Genomic DNA, 20,926 nt, shown 5'->3' with positions numbered 1-20,926 from the left:
CGGTGACCTCGCCGCCCAGTCGAGGCCCGGTTTAAAATCGTACAACGTATGGGCGGGAGGAAGGGGGGGGGTGGGGCAGCCTCGGGCCGAATCGCTCGGCCGCTCGGTTTATCCGCTCTGGGAAATCTACGCGGCATTTCCGCCGCGTCGTCACGTTTTCCCTCCGCCGTGCTCCGCCCGCCCGTCCGCCCCCCCTCCCCGCCGCCAGTCGCGGCCGCATCACCGCCGCGGCTCGCGGTGATAAGGCGAGCGGGGAAAGTAGGGCCCTGAGGCCTGGGGCCCCCGCGCGCACGGGAATCGCGAATTTAAGGCGAATTTAGTTGAAGCGTCGCCACCAATGCCATTCGCGCTCAAGTAGGGGGACGTAAGAAGACTCGGACACCGCCGGAGCGTCGCGTTTGAAGGTAATTTCGGTGTAAAATGACCGCGCTATAGCTGTAACAGAGGCTTACGATGATACGGTATTCATAAAGAGCCTGGTGGCAAGTAACGCGTAATTCCTCGAATATAAAGCGAACTCTAATAAAGAAAAGAAATGTTCGTTGCCTTCAACTTCCTCGCGTGTCGTGTTTATTTTTTTTACGTAACGCCGAGTTGTCTCGATGTCGATTAATTTGTGAATTCGTTGTTTGAGGCCTTCGCCGGTGTAGGTTGGGCGGCCCTGCCGGGTCGGATCGCTTCTTGCGCCGGTAGGCAAACTATCCGAGCAACGGGGTCTGAGCGATACCCCGAGGGGCCTGCTACTTAATGCTCTTGTTTATTTGTGAACATTTTTAATTATTAACAGGTTGTAAAACTACAACAAGCATATCGTACGTAAACAACGATGCAGGTAAACGGATAGTCGTCATCAGCAGTGATCAGTCCACTGCCGAGTGAACAGATATTGACAACACTTTAATCTGATACATAAGCGCACGCTACTACAGGTAAATGCTTAAACGGATAAACAGGATACGTTAATGGGTAATAAACATTGCGTTTGTGGATTATGTTTGTATTTGCTCAGTCCGTTGTCAATCCACAGCTGGGTTAGGGTACTCTCCCCATGCCGTGCCGGTCGCGGGGTGTTTGGTGGTTTGTCAACGTTTGTTTGTCGTTTACATATTTGTTGAGTTCCCTTTTATGTATCAAACATGCTTGGTATTCCGTACATCATCAACTTCACCAACTCGCGCGCTGACCAGCGCGGTGAAGTATGGCCAAATGATCCTTCGGTGGATTGACATCGAGGCCCCTTGTATTGTTTACGCGACCTTGTTTCGGGGCCATTGAGCAGCTGACAACAACTTTAAAAAAAGCGAATCATTGTCCAGGTTGTACATCCCGAAATACTGTACCTGTAGTCGTTTTTTAAATCTCCCTTGTGTTCTCGCCATATTTATAAAGGTCGCGTTCGCGTGTACAGTAATGTCTGGTGTTTGTAACTGGGTTAATTCGCCTATTGCGTGGGAAAAATCGCCTGCCGTGTTTTTGTGTCGTGGATTATTTCCGAGCCCTCTTTTTGAAGATTTTTGCCCCCCCCCCCCATACCATGCTTCCAAAGAAGGCTGGAAACCAACTCCTCGTTGACAAAAGCCGTGGCCTCTACCCAATCACCTCCCGTCCAACGTCTCATGTAGAGGCACAATGTTTTTTTTAACCCGATTTAGACGAGTAATGCGACTAATTGGCGGAGTAATCTTTCGCTTAAATGGTTTGATTGGCCAACTGTCAAAACAATGTGCAGTTAGAATCAGAAATGTTTATACTGGAGGAATCCGATGAGCTATCAAGCTCTTTTTCACAGATGTCCAGTCGTCGTGGTTGGTCAGAACGTTACAACAACCAATACAAAAACACGATGGGAGTGCATATTATAGGAAGGGTACACATTTACAGTTCGTTGCAGCTTCCGCAGCCTTGTGTACTTAAAACTTATAAGTGCCATGATTATTATTGGCCATCGGTGACCTTTGAACCAGGTGATAGCCCATTGAGTTGTATTTCCCATTGTCAGTTACACTTATCTTGAGCCAAACTTTGGAGCCTTTGTTACATTCAATTGTTTCTTGCAAATCATTCCCGTAGTTATTATCGTCACTGACATCATTCTCATCACCTGTTGTGTATTCCACGACCGAAAAGCAGGGCAGTGTGTCTGTAAACACGTAGGACTGATTAAAAATCAAACCGCATGGTTATTGTTAAATAAAGATGTTGGCAAGAGCAGGTCACGGTAATTTAATAAAAAAAATAATTTGACAATAAAAAAACAACACGCCAATGTACCTCCAAAAAGATGCATCTCAATTGCTGCTGTACATTGCTTGCTCTTAAAGGGATCAGAAATGTAGATGATGACACAGTCGGACAAACTGATAACTACGCTTTAAGAGCATTTTTCAGGGGAATGCTGTCAGTTAAATAGACAAAAAAGAGTAACACAATGAGTAGGCTTGAGCGTGAGAAATTTGCTGGGGGGGGGGGGGGGGTGGGATAAAGTTCATAGCCGGTGGGCTGAGACGGGTGACGAAATAGCAGCCAAAGCATGGAAACGCCCAAGGGTCTGTGCGTGCACTCTGAGATGCGAACAGCAAGATCAGCTTGTTTGCAGGAGTGACGTGGATTTGGCATCGCAAGACCACAAGGAATGGCGCTGTGTTGGGGAGGCCTGCATTGAGCAGTGTATAGAAGCATGGCTGTTGACACGCATCTACCCTTGAGTCACCAGAATTGAACGAGTACAGTTATTGCCTAATGGACCGGACTTTACGTCAAGAAGGAAAAAATAGCTGTGTGTGGAGAAGACCATCCCCTGCCACAGAAGTGTGGAATTTCCACAATTGGCGACGGGTGACTAATGTAAGGGGCAGACGAACTCGTCATAACAGTTAATTAAATTAAAGATTGACGTTCCAGGCAGTGGCCCTCCTTCAGAGCAGAGCGAAATGGCAGAGCATATCTCTCGCGCCTCTTATAGAGGTTGTATTTGGAGATGGAACTTTGCACATTGTGGCCCTGAGAAAACTGGAACATTTACAAATGAACGCTTCGAGCTTCGTTTTTAAAAACAACATTTATTGACATTTTTATAACCCATAGAAAACAATGGGGTGGAGTGGCAGGGCAGTGAGTAACACACTGCGATTCTCGGCCACGACTAAAATCGGTGGCGAGTGATATATGAACCCGTCCTGAGCGCCCCCCTTCAACCCATGCTCACCAGTGTTCGTGAACTGTGGTAAATTAAAAAAAGCACCCATGACTGACACCGCATGTAGATGCTTTCAGAAATGGATGAACACGGGGCTATAAATCATTTATATTAGTCAAGAATAAATAATGGGGTTGACAGCCAGGGATTGGAATGCATGAGAGTACGTCTACCGAAGAGATGGTGTATACAGGTGCTGGGTGCATTTTTACATTACGGTCATGGGAGGTGGTGGTGTCTTCGGGAGCTCTTCATCCAGCTGTGGATTGACTTGTTGATGATGGTGATGGATGATTTTTCGAACACGTAAGAATGCATTTATCTCAATGAAGCCACAAAGACGCCCACATTGAGGGTGCGTTTGTTTTTATTTTAAGAACTTTTGGTGTGGGAGAGCGGAATTTTTTTTTTGGTTCCCAGTGGCTGACCTGCGAGTTGAGTCACCTTTTGCTGTAATGAATGCGTGGTTTCTATTAATAGTGAGGGGGACTGGTGGAAACACTTTTTGCCTGTCATCAGGAGCGTGGGCTTACTGAGCCAGGCGACATGGCCACCAGAACTCGATATCAGTGTCCTCTCTTCCACCCTTCTGAGTTTTCCAGTCACCTCAGGCAGGGTTAGCATGAGGGTTGAACTCCGAACCGGGTCCTTGGAACAACTGCCACGGGCAGGTAGGAGACATATCTAAACGTGTTTTTTTTTAAATGCTATTTTCTCTTTTTATTTAATTGGAGTCATTTGTCAGAATATTTTCTCTTTAACGGCCACTAACTTGGGGTTCGAGGGATTCCGCCGTGGTGTAATGGTTGGCACTTTGGATGCCACCGGTTTGATTTCGGCACTCTCATTGAAGCGATAGGCACGTTTTTTTTTTTAAATCCCCCACATAAATAGGAACGCCGCAATCGTTCGATCGGCAGGTCAAGTGTGGTGGGGTAAAGTTGTCGGTATTCCCACCCCTTCCAAGACATTTGGCCCGTGTGGAAGAGAAGGCCAAACATAGCCAGCGCAGAGGTGCTCTATTATTCTAAACGGCAGAGGCCCTTCTGCCAGCAGTGAAATGAGCAAAAAATTGCAGGACTACACCTTTATCTCTTTGCGTTGCTGTGATTCTCACATTGCGCTTACAATAACGTCTTGATTCTGGCTGTCTTTTTTTATGAGATGAAATCCTAAACCGAAAGGATCAATCTATGCATTTTGAATTTGTTTGTGAGCATATTGACATTTTGAAACGCGTAAATGTTTATCAATCCTTTTGGGGTTTTTTTTCCAAATCACTATTATACAGAATGAATGGGTGACTAGGAAACCTGGCAAGGGTGATGGACACCCCACTGTTTTTCATGGCGTCTTGAGATGTAGTTGCACAGAAGCAAAATGTTAGAAATTGTATCGTGAGTCCTCAACCCACTGGGTGCCATTGCCGTGTGTCACTCCTGGTTTCCATTTGAACAAGATAATAATTGACCAAAGAACACAAAAAAGCACGTGCAGAATTCCAATTGAACGTGGTCAATATTTTGGCCTCAAAGCCATGGCCCTGTCGCAGCATTCGGGGATAGCTGTGCTGTCTTGTTTGGGACGCTCGTGATGAAAACGCTGTACAGCACAAAGTAACGTTTTTTTTCACACCATAGCCAAACTCAAGGTTATTTGAATACAAGTTGTAAATGAATGTGCAGATGGGGAGGTATCACTTTACGCGATTGTTTAGCTGATGTCAGATTAAATATAAACTTTCCCCTTTTTTAAGTTTTACACTTGAATCTCAGCTCCCACTCCGGTGTCATTTGCTGTGGCTGATGTCGTGTATTACTTATCGCGAGTTGGTGAATACGGGATTGGCTTTGGGCCACGACGTCCGTCTGTACATTTTTTCTTGTAACTGGCTGCAAAACTTGAAATAATTCAAACTGATCCACGACACACTGGTGAACGAAAGCCTCGAATGGAAACCTTGCGAGTCGCTACCTCCAAAACATTTATCCGGTCGTTGGCACTTGATATGTGCCGTTCCGTTAGCGCGAGGCCATCGGCGGAGGTGCGATGTTTCCCTGACGATTGTAGTCCGCACTAATTTCACAGGTGGGTGGGGGGGGGTAAGAAATATTTCTTTCTGATTTCACTCAATCAGATAATTTGAGTTTTTATTTTTGAAAATTTTGGACCATGACTCCACATGTGGCCTAACTCTTTTTTTTAATGTTACAGATCCTTAGCGTCCACTGTGAAGTGGTATGCTGCATATCTTTGGTACGTACACATCGGCATTAATTAGCCAGTGCGGCCGTGAACCTCTGCAATAAGCGACAAACTCGCCAGTCGCACGCTCGTGAAGACCTTTTAAAGGTGCTCACTAACGGCAGCCATCCCAACAGCCCTTCCAGGCTACAGGAGATCACCGATTAAATAATCGCATTCTGGTGGAATTGCTTCGTTGATGCCATACAATATATTCCTCTCGGTGATGCATAACTCATGTATTTGTTTGTGTTTTAAGTGAACCTACAATCGGAGTCAATTTCAGTTACCTGTTGAGCAGGCGTGTGTGTGCTTGCATGCGATGTGTATTGACGCTGAATAGCAACTGATGCACACATACCTTCCCCAGGTGAGTCATTATCAACCTCCTGAAAGTAGTGTAGCTAAAGTTAAATGCCACCAAAAAACTCCCTGTTTCTAACACAGGACATTCCAGTGTGTAAATGATGTGTGTGTGGTGGTCTGTGGGAAGCGGTTAGCGCGCCGCGTTACTAACCCGGTGACCCTGAGTTTCGATTCCCCGCTCACTGCCCACACCAGTGACGATTATCTAAACCAGTCCTGGGCCTCCCCTAGGTCGACTCGGCCTCAAATCACTAGCTGGTGTGGTGTGTAGTAAACATCAGTGCCAGGAAGGCAAAGGCACCCGGGCTCTGCTAGCCACCCACCCCCTTGTGTGCTGTGCCGGTCCTTAATAGGTTCTCGCTAGTTGCACTTGCCCCTATAGTCTGTTAAAATTTGTGGTCTGTGGAGCCCGTAGTATTTGTGCACTGCTGTGAACCTGGTGACTGACCCACGTGCGAATCCGTTTGCTGTGCTGGCCTTCATAGGTGCCTGCAAAAACCTACGTTGGTTTTCACGCTTAACTGCCGGCAATGTCAAGACCTAAGCTGATTTCTTGTAGAGGCTTTAAAGAAATATTACAGCGCCCTTTAAGCGCAACGTCGGAGGTGAATCCTCGGTACCCAAGCTGCGTTTGGCAATGACGATGAGATGACGTGGGTCGTTATTGCTCGAGCGATGGGAAGTGGGGTGGGGTGGGTTTAGTCCAACTATTCTTGGAGGAGCCAAGTGCGTGATGACCTCTTGTAGAAAGTGAGGCACACAGGAGTGCTGCAACTCATTTGCACGTTGGCCTGGAAAACTGTGGCAGGAATACAAATTCCCCCCCCCCCCACCTGCTTCCTCTAGTAATGAAAAACTTGTTTTAAGTCATGAAATGTAAAGCAGTTTTTTTCTTTTGGATATTTCCCCAGTTTTTATCCCGGTTGTGCTCTTGATGTCATGTCACGAGACTAATCAATTCGGAACTCTCGTGGTGCAGTGCCACCCTTGTTGGAGAACCTTTTGAGTAGCGTGGTTAGCTTTGTACGGTGCAAAAAAAAAATGTTCAACAAAGTGGCTATCACGGAACTACTTCTAAAATTCCTTCAAGTGACCATTGTTGCACACTAGGGGGCAGCACTTTCACACTGCTATTGAGAAATGTTAATTTTATGAAACTCAAACCAGTATTTTTAATTATCAAAAGCTGAAATTTAGCCAAATTCGTAGTTTTGTGTGCGTGTGTGTGTGTGCTACATCTTGCGCAATTCGAGTGACATTTGTGAAACTCGGTGAGAAAAAAAATCTAGTGCAAGCTGGAAATAAGGGGTAATGATGCAGCCTGCACATGCTTTTCAGTCTTGTGCGACTTCTTCACCATTCAGTTGGTTTATTGTCGCCCTTAGGCAGCTCCAGTCTGTGCCTCTACAGTGATCAGGGCGGGCGTGTCCACACGAAGCCGCCGAGACACAAAAGCGGCGGTAAGGAATAACGTCCATACTCTACCACAATTGATACGCTGATGCGTAATGCGATTTAGTCGACGTGACAATGGATAATTCCGTTCTGCGATAGTATGGATGCATATTCTTGGTTCTTTCGGTAAAGTCACGTTGAAGGGAAACAATAAAAAATATATAAAGCAATAAAATTCTCACGACGTTTCGACTGCAACACAAGCAGTCATCATCAGGTGTGAAAACCAACGGCAAGAAACATTTGAAAGAAGTGGCGGTTTGTATTTTTTTTAAACGTTAGCACCACGGATAGCGATTTGACAGTTTGTTTAGATAGACGAGTCCATCTATGTTCGGAAAAGGAGGGGGAAGACGAAAAATTAATGTGTGCTGTCTGAAAGCCACCGTAAGCGTGAACAATCAATTAAGACCCGAAATGGTTTATCAAATCCTTCTAATGATTGCTAAGCCAGAATCCATCTTCTCGGTTGAAATTGTCTCTGTTTGTATATGTGGATAGCCTCATGAACGAATCTCTCATGGTAGCCAGATGGCTTGCAAATAACCTCTGTCTTGGAGACGTCAATGTCAATCTCCAAGACAGAGGTTCTTTGCAAGCCATCTGGTTACCATGAGAGATTCGTTCATGAGGCTATCCACATATACAAACAGAGACAATTTCAACCGAGAAGATGGATTCTGGCTTAGCAATCATTGGAAGGATTTGATCAACCATTTTGGGTCTTAATTGATTGTTCACGCTTACGGTGGCTTTCAGACAGCATTCATTAATTTTTCGTCTCCCCCCCCTCCTTTTCCGAACATAGATGGACTCGTCCATCTAAACAAACTGTCAAATCGCTATCCGTGGTGCTAACGTTTAAAAAAAATACAAACCGCCACTTCTTGCAAATGTTTCTTGCCGTTGGTTTTCACACCTGATGATGACTGCTTGTGTTGCAGTCGAAACGTCGTGAGAATTTTATTGTTTTATATATTTTATTGTTTCCCTTCAACGTGACTTTACCGAAAGAACCAAGAATATGAATCGCTGCAGTCACGAAAGCTTTAAATCTAAATTTAGTATGGATGCATGTTGAACTTTATTCATACCTTTACATAGCCAACCGTGCTCCGTAAGGTGCGTGGGGGGGAAAGGGCAACAATCTTAAGCGCGTTAAAAAAAACCGTTCTAAATAAATGAGTTTTAAATCCGAACCTGGCACACTGCGCTCTTCTCGGCAGGCAGCAGGGCGGCGAGGCGAGCGATGGCGCAAGAAGCGAACCGCTCGCAGGGCCCCATGCTGTGCACCATGGGCTGCGGTTTCTACGGGAACCCACGCACCAACGGCATGTGCTCCGTGTGCTACAAGGAGCACCTGCAGAGGCAGAACGCTGGCGGCAGACTCAGCCCCACAGGTAAAGTGCGGCGGCCTCGTCGGCGACCCGCGCTCGGGAGGCTTGAGCTCGAGCGACGCGACGAATCGCCGCTTGCGTTCACGGGACGGGAGACGGACTGTACGCAGCATTTTTATTTTTTGTTCGAACTCTCACTCGCATGGGTTATCGCAGAATTATGAAGTCTTTTTGTAAATGTTCACTGCTGAAGATTCGCGCACCGCCACGCATTCTATAATTACACCGCTGTAGATTCACACCCCCTGTGTATTATATATTCACACCACTGTCACTTCACACGACTGAATATTCGCACGATGATGATGAGTTTGGACGGCTTCTGTCACGCCATACCGCGATAACTACATCCTTTTAGGGCGCTGTGCAATGCTACAGAAGAGATGTGGCGCACGAGTGCATCTTCAGTGACCTCTTGAAAGCCTCTCGCGTCGGTACGAGTCGAGCGCCATCGAGTGAGGCAGCTCCGTGCCGCGGGGGACCAGTCGCGCAGAATGCACAATTGGAGACACAACTCGTTTTATTTTTTTTCTGTTGCTAATTTTTCGGCTCCCCCGTCGGTTTGCACTCGCCGCGTCTGACCCTGCTTTTATCGCGACGCGTCTCGTCCACCTCGTGTTCATGCTAGGTCAGAGGTCGGCGACCTGCGGCTCTCTTTTTACACGCTCTTATTTAACTCGCTCTGTCCGTCGTTGTATCCTCAAATCTTGTAACTCAATTTTAACCCACTTGCCAATGTGGTATCGACTGCAAACTTGGTATACTTATGTCATACTGATGACAATACTATATTCTATCATTAAATATGAAGAATATATATTTTAAAACATTTTTTTTATGTTTCGGCTTGGGTCTAATTGTCCGCGGTCAACTGACGGCTGTAAATCACCACGGCCCCTTAAGTTGTGGCAAGCTTCGGGGCCACTTCCTGGAGTCGTGGGGTTCTTCCAATACTAGTACGGTACATTTCATTAAAGCGTGTTTTAGAAAAAAGTTTTTTTTAATTTTACTTATTTATTATGGACCGCTTTGTGACGTTATTCATGCTCGTTGTTGGCGCCTCTTGGAATATTGAGTTTATTTTTTGGAAATCAAATTATTTTGGTTGTCGACCCCTTTGCTAGGTGTACATTGTATACTTTCAACACTGTAGATCGCACCACCCTACGTTCCATAATCGCACCACTGTCCTGTCGAGTCTATAGATTACATTTCTACTCAATCGTACCTCCTAGGTTTTGCAAATTTGCACCACTGTGCAAGAATGGGTAGTTTCCAAAACCAAATCATAACTACTGATCGTAATGACTTTAAGGCAGGCCTGAATCATTACATTCTGTTGGCTAGGTGTGTAGCAGTGCTTTAATGGTCAATGAAGGTTTATTCAGGTTCATGATACACGCATCAAAGCGCATTTGCAAAAGTTTGTATAATCTTATTTATTCAAAGTGTGTACAGGTGACTTGTTAATGTTCATCCTAATGAAGAGAACAATACTATACAAACGAGACGAGCATTCTCTTCCGAATGATCGAATCGCACCCCTGAAATGCTGCAAGTTTATAAAGTCTCTTGAGTTCCTGTCACTGTTCTACTGTTTGCATTCTGTCACTTTACATTAGCTCTTGCGTTCAGTCACTGGCGCTCCATCTCTTTTGTTCCATTACTTACAATCTCTAACTTTGCGTTCCCATCGCTTTTTTCTGTCGAATGTGGTCTCGCACCCCCTTGAAGCCACAAGTCCCGGGAACAGCGGTGCCGTCGCGGTCGCTCAAGCAGCGGCCGACAGCCTCGCGTCGTCGACGGCAACCGTTGCCGTGGCAGCTGCGGTGTCGTCACCTTCATCGGTCGCTCCAGCGACGAGTGGCAGTGCCTCTCCGTTGCCAGCTCCATCACCATCGCCATCTTCAACGTCATTGTCATCTGCTGCTGCTGCTGTTGCCGCCGCCGCCACTGCCGCCTCTTCCGCGGTGATGACTGGCACCGCCATGGCAACGGCAAACATGATGGCGACGGCGGCGCGGGGGGAAGGTAGCCCCGCGGTGATGTCGACGCCACAACAGGAGCCCTCGCAGGCGGAGGCTCCCTCACCCGGGGTCTTTGGGTCTCCCAGCAGGTGGGCACGGGCAGTTGGCGGCAAAGTAGGTTGGGCGACGAGGGGGCAAAGTGGGCAGAGGGGTGGTGACGTTGAGTGGTGTGGATAGGGGAGGGGCGAATGGGATGGGCACTGCGTAAATAGTTGAGGGGGTAATTGAGAGAGAGAGATTGCGCAAGTAATAGTGAGATGGTGATTTGGTGGGCGAGTCGGTGATTGTGTAGTTGAGCGCTGGTGGGTGAGTAGATTAATATTTTTTTTAAATTTTTTTAATAGGTTTTACCCTTTCCGGCAATCCAGCAGGTGTTAAGATGTTCAAACACCAAATAGAAACATTTTGCAAGGAATCGTGTCCATCATTAACCACACACGCTACTTGTGATGAACATGCAAACAAATATGCTCTGATAATAAATGGCATTGTATTTGAAACTGATCCGCTCTCTTTCGGGCCTAGTCTCACCAGTGTCAGACCAGAGAATGCCAAAAGGCGAACAGTACAGAGGCAATGGACTTTCAGAGCATTTATAGCTTGGTGAGCAAAATGGGACCTTTTTTTGCCAGTACTAGATTACCGTATTTTCCCGCATATAGCCTGCAGATGCATATACTCTGCAAAAATAGCGTTTTGTGTAAAACAAATTTCAGATAGCCCGCACCTCCATATACCCCGCATGCATTCATATCTCTAACGTCGTTACCGCAGCTTAATTCCATCATTAATACGAAGTTTACATTTGTAATACATTCCACTATCAATCGTTAACATTAAAGTCATAACGTGCACAAAGAAAACAAACAAACTGGAAACGAGTGAACTTAAAACAGTAAATAAGTAACAATTAAAATATGCAATAAATAAGTAACACAACTGGTAGATAAGTAAGTACAGTTTTAGCACTGGTAGATTGCGCACTGCGCAGACAATAGCAGCACTACGGTAACGCCATAGCCTCGCCCCCAACCCCCCACCTCGCTCTCCCGTCGCCGGTAAACAAAGTGCGCACACTTCAAACATTTTCGTTTCGGGTGATTTGAGTAGGTGATGGTGAAAGGGTGTATGGGCGGGTCAGTAATTAAGTGGGTGGGTGACTCAACGAAAAAGTGTGTGAGGTGGGTGAGTGGTCGACTCGTTGAGTAAGTGAGTGGCTGACTTGGTGAGCGGGCAGGTAGGTGAGTTGATGCGTGGGTGGGCAAGTGACTGAAAGGGTGGGTGAGTGACGTTGCGTGGATGCCCTCTGCTGCGCTTGCAGCCCCATCACAAGCCAGCCCTCACCTGTCAGTTCCCGCATGACGGCCATGACCCTGGTGGCCGACGGCGAGGACGTGGTCACCACCGACCAACCTGTGGCCGCCGCCACCTCCGCCGACCTCAGCGGTATGCTCGCTCGGCCGCACGCGCACACGATCACACGTCTCCACGACAGCTTTGCTGCCGCTTTGGAAGGTTTTCCACGGCAGAAGTTTAACCTTTTGTCATGTGGAAATAGAAGTATTTACCAGGGTAGATCGAGTTTAGATATCCGGCCGAGGGCATCGTCAAATGCGGAATTAACCTTTGTCGTCCCGCTGGGAAAGTGAATATCAGGGGCGATGATTCACGGTATCTTCCGTTGTATGTATGTATCTTGAACTTCTATTGCAACGTTCGTTCGCCAACCGTGCTAATTGGAGGTGGAATTGGCACGGTTGCGTGACACCGTTCACAGTTGCAGTGTGGATCGTATTGCAATCGTCGCCACTCGTGCATTGGGTACGATCCACGTCGTCCGTGGGAAGTCCTTGATGCGGTTTGTGATTGCCCACCACCGCCGCAATGACCATTGGAGAAAAACGGGTGGTGACGAAACTTGAGTGTTCACGAGAGGCCGAGGTGACGGTCAATGGCGGTCTGTAGACGTCGCTCACCCTCTCGTGGTGCACACCTCGCCGCACACCCACAGCGTGCACCCTCGGGGATCTGGACGGCGCCGAGGGTTCGCCAGACAGCGCCGACAAGCCCCGGCAGCAGAAGAAGAACCGCTGCCACACCTGCAGGAAGAAGGTCGGCCTCACCGGTATGTCGCCGCCCTCCCTGCACGAAGGGCCCCGTGTTTTGTCTTTGGCATTGTTTGTGTTTATTCTTTTTGTAAGTACGTGTCCTCTTCGTGTCTTTGTGTGCGTGTCTGCCTGTTTATGTCGCCGGGTTCGACATACGCAGGTGGTAGCGCTAACCACTACGCCACCGCTACGCCTTCCAAACCTGCGTTTCATTTACTGCCACGGCCAATATCGGCGACGAATATCTGGATTGGTCCTGAGCCTCGCTTATATCGATTCGGCCTGAAATTAGTTTTTTGCGCAGTGCTCACCACACCCCCCCCCACCCCACCCCCTTGTGCACCATGCCTGCCTTAAGTGCTTGCAAATAGGACTTGCCCCAACAGTCTATACAGGGGATCTGACTGTGTGTGTGTGAGAACAGTGACACTGTGGTTCACTGACTGCACTCGGGGATGTCGGTGACTTGGGTTCGATTCCTGATGAAGGGTAACACAGGTAGAATGAGGAATCTCAACCTGTTGTTGGTCACTACTAGTTTGAGCCTTACTAAATGAGTGCTGACCACACTACCACCACCACCACATAGTGCTCTGTGCCATTCTTAAAAAGTGCTTGCTCACAACACCTGTTTCATCGGTATATTTAGCTTTACGCAAGTGGTATATGTGTGTGTGTATGTCGCTCTCAGTGTCTGTGTTCGCGTGTATTTAATGCACGGTTGAATTGTAAAATTCAGACCCTCCAGATTAATACAGTCAAATCATGCACAAATTTTATATCGTATTAATTGCGTCAAAAATAATGAGAGGAATTGGATTTTTTTTTGTTCAGTTTTATTTTCGTGAATTTATTCCACTGCGAACACAGGGCTCAAACTTATCAATTTCATGCATGGCGGCGGCGGTGGTGGTGGTTATGGTTCTCTAGCCAGTGCCATTGGTGGCAATTGCAGGAATGGTGGTAGTGATGGCGGTGGTGATTGATGTCATTTGGTGGTGGTAATAATGGTGGTGGTGGTCATGGTGAGTGATGGCGATTGTGGTTGCTGTATCACTGGTTGGGCATTACGGTTCTTATTTACACTTTTGCATCCGTGCACATTCCCGCACCTGCCCTCTTGCTCACTCTCTTGCGCCCACATTACCCGCTCACCCACCCACCTGCCCTCTCGCCCGCCCGCTCGCTCGCTTGCCCGTCCACCCGCCCGCTTGCCCCGCGCTCTTTCACTCGCTCGCCAACTTGCTTACTTGCTCACCCGCCCGCCCAGCAGGATTTGAGTGTCGCTGCGGAAACCTGTTCTGCGGCCTGCACCGCTACTCGGACAAACACGAGTGTTCGTACGACTACAAGTCGGAGGCGGCCGAGAAAATCCGCAAGGAGAACCCCATCGTAGTGAGCGAGAAGATCCAGAAGATTTGAAACGGTGGCGGCGATGCCATCGGGTTGGGGGGGGGTGGGACACACGCCAAGGGAACAATCGCACGTGCACCCGGGGGCCAGGAGGACGAGTCGCGACCTCCTCCCTTCTGAGCCGCCTCCACCAATCACTCGTTATGGGGTGGTGGGAGGGAGTTGGTGTGTGTTGGGGGGGGGAGGGAGGAGGGGTGGTGGAAGATGAGTGCCATTTCAGCCAGTCTTCACCTCCTTGCGCTGGGGACACGTTTTGGTTTATTTTAATTTTTGTTTTTTTTGACCGGCATGCATTACAAGGTGCCCAGGCATGCTCGCACTGGAATCCGTTGAAGATAATAAAGCGTCGAGGATGTTTGGCTTGTTCCCAACTATTACTTTCTTCACCACCCCCCCCCCCTCAACTTTTATTCTTTTTTTTTTCCTGTTGGTTTATTTTGAATCAAGTACCATCAGTTTTAAACAAATTTAAGTGAAAACGGTAGGTTTGTTTCTGTTTTACGTCGCCGGAACACGCTTGTGTACGCGCCCGGCCGCCCGCGCCGTGACGGGAAGGGCCCTGGAGATTTTCCGACTGCGCGACTCCTTGCGGGGCCGTTTTCCCGTGCACAGCGACGACCGAAAACTTGACTATTAAAAGGGGAAGAAGCGGGGGGGGCCGCCTTGCGAACTGCAGGGTGGGGGCGGGGGGGGGAGCCCAGGAACGGGGAGGCGCCATCATCACGTGGAGCACTATCACCGGCCAGCTTTCACGCCAGCGTCCATCGATTTGTGCAACTCCCGCAGTTGGAAACATCGCGTGGCTGGTGGCAAGGGAACGTTTTTAGCTCGGACGGCAAGCAGGGGCTTGTGGCGCGTGAGGTTTGTACGTCGGTTGCGGTGCTGTGAGAAATAAAGGACTTGCTCGCACATCTTATTTAGCACGTTGCGCGGAATAATGCCCCGTTACAACAGACCCCCCCCCCCCCCCCCCCGCTGGAAGATGGAACGGTGATACATTTGTCAGAGTTTTCCCTTGCGCTGGGTTGAGCGGAGGGCAAAGGGCTTGTGTTTGGCCAAGCAGCGGGGTTCTAGCATTAGGCAGTTTCACCAGCAGCCGCGTCTCGTCGCGATAATGCATTAGCTCGTTAATACAAAAGTAACTATGATAATCGAGTGATGAGCAAGGTTGGGCTCCGTCCCATGCCTAACTCTTCCAGTTGTTCCTGCATGCGACAGACTTGTACATTTTAGGCAGACGGCGGTAATGATAGCAGTGAAGAGTACAAGTTAATTACAGCAAGTGACAAACAAATAAGATAAACTATATCATGAATATTGGTTATAATGGCTTCAAGTTTAGCAAATCTGCTGGACTCTGCTCCACGAGACGATCCACGGTTGTGTGAGAGTCGACGGCGATCCTCCATAGGTTTGGACGTCGGCACAACGGCCTAATGGTGTCTCCTTCCAACCGGAGCGAGGCTCGCATGGATTTTGTGTGTTTTTCCCCCCCACCCCCACCCCCATTTCATTGGTTGAGTGATTTTCGTTTGTTTTAAATTTGCTTGAGAAATGGAAATTCAGTGTACGTTATATATGTTAATAGTATACCCGCTGTGCTCTCGTCTATCTAAAAAAAAATGTCGTTTTTGAGTTTGTCTGCTAAGGGGAGGCCCCAGAACGTGTCTGAGATGGGTCCATCGCACACCATCTTTTCCCCGGGAGGGGGGGGCGGTGGAGGAGTGGCCGTCAAACCCACGAGGCCGTTTTGGCCACACGGAGCTCCCTTGCCGCACCATCCCCCCCCCCCCACAGCCCGTTTCCTATGGTTCTCCAAGGAGGAGGATGGCTTTTTGTGATTGGCTGCCGAGGGTCACGTACAACGTCTTTATTTTCCGATAACATTTTGGATTGGCAAAGGGGTGCAAACCATGGTTATGGAATCAACCGCCCACCCATATGCTGTACCGGGGGGTAGGTTCTGTTTGCACTCAAACAGAACCTACCCCCGTTGGTCTGCTCGGCTCGGCGGGGCTGACTCGTGTTTGTGTGTGTGTGTCCCAGGTGCTAGTATAAATGGCCCCTTAGGATCGAGTCATCCTGGTCGTTGACTCGAATGCCCGAGTGGGTCATGACGCAGACACCTGCGTTGGAGGGATCGGAAGGCATGGGTCAGATCGGCTCATAATAATGGAAGGAGGCTGCTTGACTTCTTTGCAGCCCATGGGCTTGTAATTACAAACATGCTGTTCCGCCATCTGCGCATCCACACCACATCATAGATGCAGGCCGGGTCCAAGCAAGAACATCCGCTGGACTATATGATTATGGACCAGCAGATGCGGGCCCATGTCCTTGACACCAGGACCTACCGTAGAGATGATATGCCCACTGACCATCGATTTGTCCTCTGTAAGATGTGCCTACCATTCTTCTATTCTGGCGGTGGGTGTCTAATGAGGACCCAGTTCAAAACCTTGTAGCCTGGTCTCTACTAGCTGAGGACAGTTGCAAGCAGGAATTTCAACATCGCTTGCAGCTGGGGTTAGCATCGTGCCCCCTACTGATGCTGAGGGGAAATGGGTGCGGTTTAGGACTTCAGCTTGTGCAGCTGCAATGGCTGCATTGGGTATGTGGTCCAGACCTCCGAAGAGACCCTGTCTGAAGGAGATGTTCTGGCTGGTTGAGAGAAAACAGACCCACTCCCATGTACAAAATCCAACATCGGAGAATGAGTCTTACCGCAGCCTTCGCTCGGATTCTGAGAGCCGTGTGGCACTACGAAGATGAGTGGTGGGGCGGTTTGCTGAGGAGATGGAATCTGCCTCAATAGCCCGCAATCACAAATTGCTATTCCATCAAGTAACTTGCAGTCCCTCGCCTATCACCATCCTTAAGGGAAAGAACAGTAAGCCGACCTCCGAACCCCAGGAAAAGGTCTGCAGGTTTGCAGAGCATTTTTGCGAGTTCTTTGGGGGTGAAATTCCCTCAACCCAGACACCCTCATGGGGCAGGGTGGGGACGACCCTGCTATTGCGGCAGTGCCTCATTGGCAGAAGTAGCCACCCCTTGTGAATGGTTGGCTTAGGTGCCATTTGTGGTGGAAGTGAGGGGCGATCCAAAGTCTGAGACCAGGAAAAGCGCTGGGCAGAGATGATCTCTCAAGCGAAATGCTGAGGGAGGGTGACATCTGTGTGCAGACTGCCCTACATGACATCACAACTCTGGACCACAAGATGGGTCCAGACAGTCACTCGGGAGGAGTTTGATGTGCTGCTGCTGAACCTGGTGTGTGCCACTAAAAGGTGGGTGTGGTCTTGCCATCAGCCCCACCAAAACTAAGCACCTGCCTGGGTATTTTTGTGCCACCAAATACTCCATCCCTTCAGCTCCCCATTGGGGATGGAGCAGTTATGGAGAGTGAAGTTTCCCATACCTGGACGGTGCTTATGACCAGCTCCGGGTTTGACAGCAGAGGTCTCACTCCGAATCCGTTGGGCGACATCTTTTCATCGGCTGTGCAGTGTTGCGTGGAAGCTGCCTGGTCTGTCGCTCCGCATGAAGCTTCGGGTCTTGGCCACAGTCATGCGCTCCCTTCTCTATGCTTGTGAAACGTGGACCCCTCTAATGGAATGCCAGCTATAAACATTCAGGCTGGCATACCTACGATCCATCTTTTGTTTAATGTGAGGAGCTCACAAATCCTTGAAAAATGTGGACATTCCCATCGGTGAGCTCCTCCGGCAAGCAAGGCTGCGTTGGTTGTGTCACGTAGCCCGCATGCCCATCCACCAGATGCCCAAGCCGCTTCTGTTTGGCGGCATAGAGGGGGCTAAACGGGCACGACATGGGCTGGAGAAGAGATGGATTGATGCTGTAAGGGAGGATTTGGAGCTGTGTGGACTTGCCGACGACTGGTAACAGTTGTCAAGATCGGACTCTATGGAGGAGTTGTGAAGAACGCTACTGGGCAGTTGGAGGCAGTCGCCCTCCAGCAACAACGGAGGGCAGAGGAGCGACGCGCCGGGTAGCTAAAATGCAGCACGTTGGCACAGTAAGGGGTACAGATGGTGCATCTACCGATCATTTCAGTCGGCCAACCCATGACACCTGGGTCTTTCCCGAGACCACGTGTCGGCGAACTTTCGACACTTCACGTGGCCTCGGTGCACCTGGCCTGCCACAGGCGCAGTGATGACGCCACCGTCACTTAGTGGAGAATTGTGGGTATTGGTGTCTGCATGTACCGTGTGCTAATAAGATTTATAAGAATAAGCCAAACGTCCCCCAAGTCTCCTTGCGCTCTGTTCACACTTGGGGCTAAAGTGTGCCACGTTTGATTTAACTGTGCGTGACCCGGGTCTTTTTTTTCCCCCCCTTCATCGACATTTGGGAATTTCTGCAGAATCCTAAGAACGTTTTACCCTTTGTGAGCAAGTGAAGCTGTGCTGTGGAAGGAGGTGGGAGGCGACGGGAGACAAGGAACCGTGAATTTCGGCACGCGACCAGCTTCAGGGAGGCGCGTGAGATTGATGGGGAACGTAAATCTGTAAATCCGCGACACTGAACACCCCCCCCCCCCTTCTGAGTTCACGTAGTGGTGCGCTCTTAATGTATTGTAATAACATTAATCTGTTGTTGTGGGCGTACCTTACCATTTCTAAGCATAGGGAAGGGGGTGGTTGCTAAACTCTCTCCACACTCGGCCTTATCCTTGCCTCGGCTCCACCACCCCCTTCGCTCTCCATCACTGTCGCCCAACGCATGCTCCTTAATTGACGCTTGGCCAATTAGGGAGTGAGGATTCTGCCGGTGGGGGGTGGGGGGGGGCGAGAGGAGCAAAGGTTGTGGCAAAGTGCGCCTGTAGTGTGGGAACTGCATGACTTGGTTTTGGGCCAGGTCTGGTTGGAAAATGCGCGCGCGTGTTTTGTGTGTGTGTGTGATGTGTAGCATGAGCTTGAGAACATGACACTCGGCAGTTCTTGCCCAAGCTGCACGGGGCGTGACTCCCATTCAGGTGCGATGGATTACATCGGACTGGGTGGGGGTACACCCCCCCCCCCATTCTCCGTGTTTCTCTTGAAAGTTATTTTGATTTTAATGTTCTTCGTATCTCAGCGCTCAGGTGGACCCGTAGGTCTATTTTCAATCACTTAACCATGTCCAGCATGTGTGGTCTTCTGGAGGAGGAAGAAACAACACGCAAATATACTCGCGGAACCATGCAAGCCACAGAGAGCATGTGTGTGTGTGCGCACAGTGTGGGGAGCGGTGGCGCAGCGGTTAGCGCGCTGTGCTACAAACACGGCGACCCGAGTTCGATTCTCGCTCACGGCCAACATCGGTGACGATTATTTGAACCGGTCCTGAGCCTCCCCTAGGTCGACTCAGCCTGAAATGAGTACCTGGTGCGATGTGTAAACATCGTCACTGGGGAGACAAAGGCGGCCGGGCGTGGTGCTGGCCACCCACCCCCTCGTGTGCCGTTCTGGCTTTCATAGGTGCTCGCTGACAGCACTTGCCCCTACAGTCTGTTAAGGCTATAAGGGGGTTCTTTGTCTTGTCTTGTGTGCGCACAGTAGCCTGATTGTAGCCACTGTCCTTGGGAGGATGAAAGCGTGGCCTTTTAAAGCTCCTGGCAGTAAAAACGGCTTTGCCAACCCACGTGTACCTGCTTCACCCTGCATTTAAGAGTCTTCAGTGCAGCTTCTCCCTGCTGCCCTGCGTTGACAACTCTGTACTTTCGCTCTCGACTGACAACAGTTTTAAACGAATAAAAAGTGGCCGTGCTGTCCTCATTTTATGGCTAAAAGTTGCAAATTCGATCAAACTTAAGCATCAGTTGAGCTCATCGTGGGATAATCTTTATAAAGTTTGATTTTTTTTTTAAGTTGCGTCTGTCACAATAAACTATTCAGATCTCGTCCCTAGTTATGGACAGATGGTGAACTAATCTCTTCGACAACTACGAACTTTTATCATTTGTTTTCTTTTTGTTCATAGATTTGTATGAATAAAACAAATTATTTATGCTAGATAATCTGCTTGGTTGTTTTAGGCATCGTCTTGACAGTATATTGTACAAATTTTACGGTAATAAAGTGCTTTGAAAATTCGTTTTTCGCTTCGTATTGTTACTAAATTACGCGCCGCGGAGTGTGTTGTGTCTGGGTTTTTAATCCAGCTAACAGAACCATGCTGTCATGTTTGGAAACCAACCAAAAGTGACGAGCATTTTGTTTATTATCCTACACCCCCCTCCCCGTCTTCATTTCACATCGTTCACGCTTTCCAATTAGGGGTTTGTTAATCTTTTACGGGTGATATGCGGGGGGGGGAAGGGGGAGACGCTGGAGTTATGCAACTCTCCTTAAGATGATCCAATGTGAGAAAAAGCTGATCCAAATGTGGCGATTCAATGTGTCGCGGTCAAGCCTCCTCGGAAATAGATTTTACAAAAAAAGAGGCATGGATTTATTTCGCCTCTTTTTCAAATGTGACGATGTCAAATCGGTTGGTCAACCACGAACTTTCTACCCGCCCCCCCACAGGGGGTGATGGGGGTCAGCATTGTTAAACAACGGCAATGCTTGTAGCAATCGTTTATTTTTGGGCGAGATCGCTTGTAACAAGCATTACATTACCGTAAGCGGTGGCGCAGAGGTTAGCACACTGGACCAACGAACCCCGTCTATCCGAGTTCGATTCCCGGCCACGGCTAACTTCAGTGGGCGAGTG

General features: G+C 48.8%; 1 protein-coding gene across 5 annotated transcripts; it reads left to right on the top strand.

The window, feature by feature from the left end:
- The first annotated feature begins 62 nt into the window (after positions 1-62).
- Positions 63-20,304, top strand: LOC116954990 (AN1-type zinc finger protein 6-like). 5 transcript variants are annotated; one of them, XM_032975902.2, is made up of 8 exons: positions 67-404; positions 5,411-5,452; positions 7,192-7,266; positions 8,488-8,661; positions 10,393-10,774; positions 12,007-12,131; positions 12,697-12,810; positions 14,064-20,304. In XM_032975902.2, the coding sequence occupies exons 2-8, from the start codon at positions 5,437-5,439 to the stop codon at positions 14,213-14,215; spliced, it is 1,038 nt and encodes a 345-aa protein (XP_032831793.1). In that variant the 5' UTR covers positions 67-404; positions 5,411-5,436; the 3' UTR covers positions 14,216-20,304. The 5 variants fall into 5 exon arrangements, with proteins under 5 accessions (XP_032831797.1, XP_032831796.1, XP_032831793.1 ...); XM_032975903.2 differs by having other exon boundaries at positions 70-404; positions 14,067-20,304; XM_032975905.2 differs by lacking the exon at positions 5,411-5,452 and having other exon boundaries at positions 64-404; positions 8,492-8,661.
- Positions 20,305-20,926: the final 622 nt, after the last annotated feature.

Source organism: Petromyzon marinus, chromosome 57 (genome assembly GCF_048934315.1).
Source record: "Petromyzon marinus isolate PM22_M1 ecotype Great Lakes invasive population chromosome 57, UKy_Petmar_22M1.pri1.0, whole genome shotgun sequence".
NCBI lineage: Eukaryota > Metazoa > Chordata > Hyperoartia > Petromyzontiformes > Petromyzontidae > Petromyzon > Petromyzon marinus.
This window is presented reverse-complemented; position numbering and strand designations above follow the sequence as displayed.

Bases quoted from the DNA above. Each gene is read 5' to 3' on its own strand.
- LOC116954990 (XM_032975902.2), top strand. The intron at 12,132-12,696 runs GTATGCTCGCTC...GCACACCCACAG, and splicing joins CACCTCCGCCGACCTCAGCG to CGTGCACCCTCGGGGATCTG. The intron at 12,811-14,063 runs GTATGTCGCCGC...CCGCCCGCCCAG, and splicing joins GAAGAAGGTCGGCCTCACCG to CAGGATTTGAGTGTCGCTGC.